At 39.6% G+C, this 9,260-nt stretch overlaps 1 protein-coding gene across 1 annotated transcript in view; it reads right to left on the reverse strand.

Annotated features, from left to right (window-relative positions):
• The window catches only part of LOC113466017, a 24,579-nt gene extending 17,229 nt beyond the window's left edge, over positions 1 to 7,350 (reverse strand). The window contains exon 1 of the mRNA XM_026821065.1: positions 6,797 to 7,350. Within this exon, the coding sequence (XP_026676866.1) occupies positions 6,797 to 7,350 (554 nt within the window). The remainder of the gene's footprint in view (positions 1 to 6,796) is intronic.
• Between the last annotated feature and the right edge of the window lie 1,910 nt (positions 7,351 to 9,260).

Below are 9,260 nucleotides of genomic sequence, written 5' to 3' on the forward strand. Positions count from 1 at the left end.
AGAGAGAGAGAGAGAGAGAAGAGAGAGAGAGGTGCGAGGAAGAAAAAAGATACTAATAAAAAGCAGACCTCTAAAAAAAAAAAAAATATGATGGGAGGGAGAGAGAGAGAGAGAGAGAGAGATATGTAGGTAGGTAAACATAGTAAACGAAAAATGTATTTTTAATAATTACACATACTTACCTACATAATAATTATTTACAATTTACATATGTAGGTCTTTTGACGATATGATCTTTATAAATAAATTTATTGAAAGTGTAGATATCGTTACTGACATATTCGACAAAAATCTTGTTAAAAAGACACCCCAAAATAACTCCAGTCTAAATTTGACGAGCAAAACAGAAATATCTTGACAAGCAAACATGTTTACAACATAATTTTATCAATAAAGAGTTGCATGGGACATGCTCTTAAACTCAGTCCTCAAGATGAGGTCTGGACAGGCCATGAGACAAATGAGACATTTTTTTATTATTAGTGTAACATACCGACGTTGTATAGATTCATGTTTGAACTTTATGTACAATAAAAACTGAAATTCTACCAAATTTGCCAAAATAGCAAAATTTTCCATTGAAAATATTTAACTTCACATCCATCATAAAACCATTAGGTTATACCCAGAATAAAGGAAGTATTCATTTACAAGATTACATTCATCAAGTTGAAAAATATGCAAATGCACTTGATTTTGGAGAAGAATCAAAAGTTATGCACCTGATTAAAGGTTTGCCAGTCCATATGATAAATAAGTTGTTCACGTTTATTGTACCCCCAACCCAGGAATGGGGCACCAAATTATTCCCAGGCTTTATATTTTAAGCTGGCACCATTTTTCAGCAGGATTGTTTCCTTTTTTATTGCACCAAGGCCTTCTTACCCCATTATTTACTCGGTTGTCACAATCACTCGTAAGCATTTTATTTTTAAAAAGTGGTGTGTTTTTCCATTTCATTTTTATTATCATTAAAAAATGGCACTACATTATTTCAAGCTTGGTATAATTTCAAGTTCAGACAATATTTCAGTTGTGCAGATGAATTCCATTTTTGTGGTGTGTTTTTCCATTTCATTTTCATTATCATTAAAAAAATGGCACTACATTATTTCAAGCTTGGTATAATTTCAAGTTCAGACAATATTTCAGTTGTGCAGATGAATTCCATTTTTATTGCGCTCAGAATTTGCCCGCCATTTTCATTTCCCTTCTAACTCTAGATTGATTACTCGCCGGGATTGTCCTATCTATGAACGTATACCACAACCGCATGTTTTCCCCCAACAGTTCAACAGTTTCTCAAGAAAAACAGCTCGAGCATAATATTGTCTTGCAAAGTTCAAAGGTTATTCCTACCTCTCCAAAGGTTACAGATACGCTAAAGAACCAATCAAAACTCCACTCGTGGACAGGCAAAAGAAAAATATTAATAAAGATGAGCAGATTTTATCCTAAACAGATAAGGTTCGTTCTCAGAACGGCTGGCTTATGTTTTTCCATTTCATTTTTATTATCATTAAAAAATGGCACTACATTATTTCAAGCTTGGTATAATTTCAAGTTCTGACAATATTTCAGTTGTGCAGATGAATTCCATTTTTATTGCGCTCAGAATTTGCCCGCCATTTTCATTTCCATTCTAACTCTAGATTGTTTTTTTTTTCTCTCTCTTTTCATCTTCTTCTTTTTCTATGCTCTTCCACTCAACAGTTCTCGCTATAACTCGCCGGGATTGTCCATCTATGAACGTATACCACAACCGCATGTTTTCCCCCAACAGTTCAACCGTTTCTCAAGAAAAACAGCTCGACCATAATATTGTCTTGCAAAGTTCAAAGGTTACTTCGAGCTGTTCAAAGGTTACTGAGACGCTAAAGAACCAATCAAAACTCTCTACTCGTGGACAGGCAAAAGAAAAATAATAATAAAGATGAGCAGATTTTATCCTAAACAGATAAGGTTCGTTCTCAGAACGGCTGTCTTTCTTCTCTCTTCAATTTCGGCACGATGAGATTTCAACAGTTACAGTTCCCTCTATGAAAACTCATTAAAAAAAAAAAAAAAAACTAAAATCCTATTGGTACATAATTATGTAGGTATCTTCAGTATTTGAATGCTGAATGGTGAGTTGGCTGAGTGAGCTGCCCATGTTGATATTTAAATATAAAATCTCAGGCAAAATCTTCAAAAAGGGTTTCTTTATTATTTGGCTCGGGTTAGGATGGTAGGAATATGGAGAGTATCTTTATTATTTGGCTCGGGGTGAGGGTTAGGATAGGGGTAGGGAGAGGTCATAAGCGTAGGGTCTGAGGTTAGACACGTGCTTCGGTTTTTCATTCGAATTCAATATCCACCTCCATTTTATTTCAGCAAAAAAAAAAAAAAAAAAATTAATATAAAAATCTCGCTTTCCCTTTTCTCTCTCTCTCTTCCTGTCGATTCGCCTCGTTTTCCCTCCCTTTTTCTTCCTCCCTTGCTCTCCTTCCCTCTCTCTCTCACTCCCTATAAAAACGTCGAGTTTTTGTTTTATATTCCCAGTATTTATTTTTATTTATTTCAAAATCCTACACACACATACAAATTCGAGAGGGAGGAGGGGACAGGTGCTTGAAAATTATTGGAACACGATAATTTTTATGAAAACTGGCATCTCCCTCCCCCTCTTTCTCTCTCTATCCCGCTCATATACGATCTCCCTCCCTCTCTCTCTCTCTCGTGCCATCAAAACAATAATATTTAGCAGCTTCCCATCCACAACATGTCGATCGACTTCGGCCGATTGTAGAAGAAACTTTAGGCACGGGCTTCAGCCATAACTTTAAGACACACTTACAGGCTTCCCCAAATACCCTCGAGACCTCAAAAAACAAATAAAAAGCATGCAAGAAACTACTCACGACCTGATTTGGTTAGGTACCCAAAGTAACTTCTCTCCAACCCAAAGTAACTTTACACTAGGAGAAAAAGTTTGGAGGTTGTTCTCTAATAAACAGGAGGGGGAACTTTTGAAGTGAATATATTACCTGAAACAGAGAAGACAGAACGAAAAATGAGAAAACTTTCACCACTAGTACGAAATACCTCGTAAAGGCCCGTTCCGATTTCTCGTTCGGAAAAAATCGTGTCGTGTCGAGCACAAGTGCTGGGATCATTCTCATTTAAATTACATTGCCTACAACTACAAGGACATTTCGTGTCGTTCGGAAAAAAAAATCGTGTCATGTGTAATTTTGACTTTTTTTCATCTCTCCAATTTACACGATTCACCGTCAAGTTGTGTAGGTAAATCCATTTTTTTTTTTTTTTTTTGTCGACTCATGGAATTGAACCTGGTACCTTATACTTGGCAAGCAAGCGCATTACCACTTTATCCCCCCGTAAGGTGCCCGTATTTTTCACGTACCAGAACATTATCCACCAACTATGTGTATCTCACAACTTACAGACACTTTGTGAGAACTTTGCTACTTTCACGTTTGACCCCGTTTTTGGTAAGAGAATGGGAAAAAGAAAAAGTTAGGAAAGAAAGGGGTGTGAAAAAGAAAAATGGGAGGGAGGAGGAGAACGTAAGAGAAGGAAAATAAGGATTTGTGAAGAAGAGAAGAGGAAAGATGAAGTGAGAAAAGACAGAGGAAAAAGGAAAGAGGTATGGTGTGAAAATGGAAGGAGGAAGAGAAAGAAGGTAGAAGGATAAGAAGAATGAAAAGACAGAGAAAAGAGGTAAGGGAAGGGAGAGGAAAAAAGGTCAAAGGGAGGAAGAAGAAGCGAAGTGTGAGAGAGGGATATGATTTCAAAACGAAGTGAGAGGAAAGAGAAAGAAAAGCAGGTAGGAGGGAGAGAGATATGGTTTCAGTGGGAGTGAGAGAAACAAAGAGTAGGTGATAGGGAGTAGGAGGGGGGAGGTGGGAGGGAGGAAAAAGAGGGGGAGAGGAAAGTAGGAGCGTAGGAGGGAGAAAAAGGGGAGGAAAGCGCGTGTATCTCAGACAATGAGAAGAAATCAAACTGTGTTTGGAATTCGAGCAAAGTTTTCTGTTCTGTTGAGAAATTTAGCAATTTGGAAGCAAAAGTCAGTTTTTCCTAGAAAGTAAATAGCTATCCGGCGCGAACGACATGTTGTAACGCATAGTTAAAGCGCCTAAAAGAAAAAAAAAAAAATAGCTATGTGCCATACTAGAACTTAACAGAGTATTCTGACAGGTACGGTCTGTTTCGTAGCATGTCCTCCTGTTCTATGGTATGTCTTCGTTGTATCGGGTTCGAATTTCTCGAAAATGTTCAATCCAGCATAGGTAACTGACTACCTACTTACTAGCTTGGATTTTCGTAATCAGGAAGGAATAGAGAAAAGAACTTTTGACTGAAGGAATTCTTAGGAACCCGGACCTAACCGGGTCTTGAGTAGTACATTCAGCGAGGAGACAATAAATAAATGAAAGCACATCATTCTATATGAAAAACAATATTTTTTATAAAGCAAAATAGAATTATAATAATATACGAGAGTACATGCAACAAATCTATTTTTATTATTAGCTTTTTTTTTGCATCTGACAAATGGATTTGATTGATTTGAAACGAAATATATTCCCGTGCAATATTTTTACTGATAAGAACAATAAAAAGCTAAGAGAGAGAGAGAGGGAGAAAGAGGAGAGAGAAGGAGGGGAGAGAGGGAGAGAGAGAAGAGAGAGAGAGAGAGAGAGAGAGAAGAGAGAGAGAGAGAGAGAGGGAAAGGAAGGGTGAGGCACATATCAAATCTGTTTTCCGATGCAACATGCTTACATTTTGACGAATCTTTTTTTAGACAGCAAAATCCATTAACTAACTGTCTATTATAGACAGCTCTGACTAGAGTTGACTATACACATGGCGGAGTTGTTACCGGTATTCAATCTCAATGTGGAGTCTGGAGGTTACGGGTTCGAGCCCGCCGTAGGTATAGCAGTGCAATTTTGGGGAGATGGAACCCGAAACCAGCACTGGAAGACTGATTTTTGATCAAAGAATCGTTAAACTTAATCAAAGGAAGACTGATTTTTGATCGAAGAATCGTTAAACTTATTTGTTTAAATAAAAAAAAAAAAAAATTCCCCTTCTCCTCCTCCTCCTCCTTATGGCAAGACTCTTAACGCAGTGAGCTCCTTCACCCAACCGATATATCAATCCAATGTGAAAGAACAATCCAATCCAATGTGATAGGTAACGTGTTTCAAAGTAAAATAGGTAACGTGTGCGGAATCCCAAGTTGAAAAGAAACCCCGGGAAAACTAAAAAGCTGGAAAACTATTGAAACTCCAGACTTGACCCACATAAACTACCAGAAACACACACAAAAACAGAGAGAGAGAGAGAGAGAGATAGCATCAGTTTCAAGTTCAGCTAGAGAATTCGTATAATAAAACAACGAGAATTCGTCTGGAATGGAAGTTATCCCAGACGAAAATGAGAGAAGGGAGGATGGGAAGAAACGGGGAGAAAGAGGAGAGAGGGAAAGGAGAGGAGGAGGAGGACGGAAAGAAGGAGGGAGAAGAGCAGAAAGAGGAAAGACCAAAGGAGAGAGGACGAGAGAGGGAGGAAAAGAAGGGGGAGGGAAAACAGAGAAGAGGGGAGGGAAGCGAGAAAGAGAAAGAGAGAGAGAGAGGGAATGCAGAAGGCAGGAAAAGAGAAGAGAAGTACAGGAAAACGAAGGGAAAAACTTCACAAACCGAAATGAAAACACGGAAAAGATATCAGTAGAAGATAGTGACATCACTAGCGTTCATGAAAATCTAGCACAAATACTCGTAAAAGAAGCTATGGATCACATTACACAACGATTCACAAGCCAATACAACTACACCAATAACCAATACATGTCGGAAAATGAGAGGAAGAGGACAAGGAGGAACAGAAAAATGAGGAGAGAATAGAACTGAGGTGAAAGGGAAGTAGAAAAATGGAAACAAAAGGAGAAGAAATGAAAAAGGGGGAGAGGAAAGAATGGAAAAGAACAACATCCATATCGAATACAACACAATTGGAAAAACTGCTCAATCTACCTACGTTCTACATTGTACGGATGTGAAAAAGCGTGCCCTATATTTTAAAAATGCAAGAATTCAGAAACAATATGAACGAGAGAGGAAGAGGAAGAGAAAGAGAAAGGGAAGAAGAGAGGACGAGGAAGTGGAAAATAGAGAAGAGTACGAGGGAACAAAAGAGGAGAGAACATTTTCCTCACATCGATATGAACGAGAGAGGAAGAGGAAGGGAAAAGGGAAGAAGAGAGGACGAGGAATTGGAAAATAGAGAAGAGTACGAGGGAACAAAAGAGGAGAGAACATTTTCCTCACATCCTATTCGTCTATTTCGTTAACATGTTGTGGTGAAATGGAAGAGGGATGTGAGAGAAGGAAGAAGAATATGCGGAGGAGTGGAAAAACTAGAAAACTCGCAGCTCTTCCTCTCTTGAAAAGTTTACCAACATTTCAAGAGTGCTCAGGGTTCTCAGGGTTGAATTCCACATCCCCACAGTTCCCTCACATCCTACACATCATCCTACTCAAGCTTTAGAGTTCACATTCCGTCAGACTTGTATTCCGGGCCAAGGGCGTATTTTTTAGTCGAGTGTTAAAATAGAATAAAGTTTGTTTATCCTGCAGTCTGCTGGGATAGGATTGTAGACTTGCAAAGTCCCTTTAGCCCTGCAGGGAGCAGACTTACGAAGGTCTTATTACGTATGTAAATTTTGACATTCTATGTGTAAACGGGAGTAGTGACATGGGATAGCATGCAATATAAGTGAAGGTCTTACCTGCCGGTGTTCCTATGAATGACGCTGGGTGCAGGAGTTGCCTGCATGGTGATACTCTCATTGGAAGACATTGATGAACTGGTGGTACTTTCCACGGAATCAGAGCGGAGTGCCTTTATCCTGGGCGTTTGAACAGTCTTGACGATGGGTATAGGTAACGTAGTGGTGATGAGAGGGGCAGAGGTAGAGCTGATGATGATCGGAGTGGAAGGTGTACTCAGGGGTGTGAGAGAGGAGCAGGAAGGTGTTAAAGTCTTGTTATCATTGGAAGGTAATTTGATGGAGAGGTTCCGTTTCGAACGTTCGTTGTTGATTCTGTTCTCCTCAATATTCCGAGTGAAGTACTTCTCATCCCCCTGCAGGATGGTAACGATTTTCTTACTAAGCTCCGAGTTTTCACTGGGGTTCTCATTGTGACAACTCTGGGTGGAAGACTTGCGACTATGTTCAGATGATGTTTCACTGGAAGATTTGTCCTCATCAATAGTTTTGGTGTATCTCAATGTGGAGTCTGGAGGGTTCGGGTTCGAACCCACAGTAGGATAGCAGTGCATTTTTGGGGAGATGGAACCCGAAACCAGCACTGGAAGACTGATTTTTGATCAAAGAATCGTTAAACTTAATCAAAGGAAGACTGATTTTTGATCAAAGAATCGTTAAACTTAATCAAAGGAAGACTGATTTTTGATCAAAGAATCGTTAAACTTATTTGTTTAAATAAAATAAAAAAAAGATGCATGGTGATTTTTTCCCCTTCTCCTCCTCCCCCTCCTTATGGCAAGACTCTTAACGCAGTGAGCTCCTTCACCCAACCGATATATCAATCCAATGTGAAAGAACATAAAATGGGTAACGTGTTTCAAAGTAAAATAGGTAACGTGTGCGGAATCCCAAAAGAAACCCGGGGAACACAGCAAGCTGGGAAACTATTGAAACTCCATACTTGACCCACATAAACTACCAGAACACACACAAAAACAGAGAGAGAGAGAGAGAGAGATAGCATCAGTTTCAAGTTCAGCTAGAGAATTCGTATAATAAAACAACGAGAATTCGTCTGGAATGGAAGTTATCCCAGACGAGAGAAGGGAGGATGAGAAGAAACGGGGAGAAAGAGGAGAGAGGATGAGGACGGAAAGAAGGAGGGAGAAGAGGAGAAAGAGAAGGGATAGAGGACGAGAGAGGGAGGAAAAGAAGGGGGAGGGAAAACAGAGAAGAGGAGAGGGAAGCGAGAAAGAGAGAGAGAGAGCGAGAGGGAATGCAGAAGGCAGGAAAAGAGAAGAGAAGTACAGGAAAACGAAGGGAAAAACTTCACAAATGGAAAATGAAAACACGGAAAAGATATCAGTAGAAGATAGTTACATCACTAGCGTTCATGAAAATCTAGCACAAATACTCGTAAAAGAAGCTATGGATCACATTACACAACGATTCACAAGCCAATACAAGAGAAGGGAGGATGGGAAGAAACGGGGAGAAAGAGGAGAGAGGGAAAGGAGAGGAGGAGGAGGACGGAAAGAAGGAGGGAGAAGAGCAGAAAGAGGAAAGACCAAAGGAGAGAGGACGAGAGAGGGAGGAAAAGAAGGGGGAGGGAAAACAGAGAAGAGGGGAGGGAAGCGAGAAAGAGAAAGAGAGAGAGAGAGGGAATGCAGAAGGCAGGAAAAGAGAAGAAAAGTACAGGAAAACGAAGGGAAAAACTTCACAAACCGAAATGAAAACACGGAAAAGATATCAGTAGAAGATAGTGACATCACTAGCGTTCATGAAAATCTAGCACAAATACTCGTAAAAGAAGCTATGGATCACATTACACAACGATTCACAAGCCAATACAACTACACCAATACCCAATACATGTCGGAAAATGAGAGGAGGAGGACAAGGAGGAACAGAAAAATAAGGAGAGAATAGAACTGAGGTGAAAGGAAAGTAGACAAATGGAAACGAAAGGAGAAGAAATGAAAAAGGGGGAGAGCAAAGAATGGAAAAAAAACATCCATATCGAATACAACACAATTGGAAAAACTGCTCAATCTACATACGTTCTACATTGTACGGATGTGAAAGAGCGTGCCCTATATTTTAAAAATGCAAGAATTCAGAAACGATATGAACGAGAGAGGAAGAGGAAGAGAAAGGGAAGAAGAGAGGACGAGGAAGTGGAAAATAGAGAAGAGTACGAGGGAACAAAAGAGGAGAGAACATTTTCCTCACATCTAGAAAAGAGAGGAGGGAAAAAGAGGAGAGAGGGCGAGAAGGGAGGGAGGGAAAGAAGAGGACGAGACGAGAGGGAGGGAGAAAACAGAAGAGGGGAGGGATGCGAGCAAAAGAGAGAAGAATGCAGGAGGCAGGAAAAGAGAAGAGAAGAACTTCACTACCGAAATGAAAACATGGAAAAGATATCAGCAGAAGATATTTACTAGATACTAGTGAGAATATAGCACAAATGAAGGAAACTATGAAT

Source organism: Diaphorina citri, unplaced genomic scaffold (genome assembly GCF_000475195.1).
Source record: "Diaphorina citri unplaced genomic scaffold, Diaci psyllid genome assembly version 1.1 scaffold198, whole genome shotgun sequence".
NCBI classification, from domain to species: domain Eukaryota; kingdom Metazoa; phylum Arthropoda; class Insecta; order Hemiptera; family Psyllidae; genus Diaphorina; species Diaphorina citri.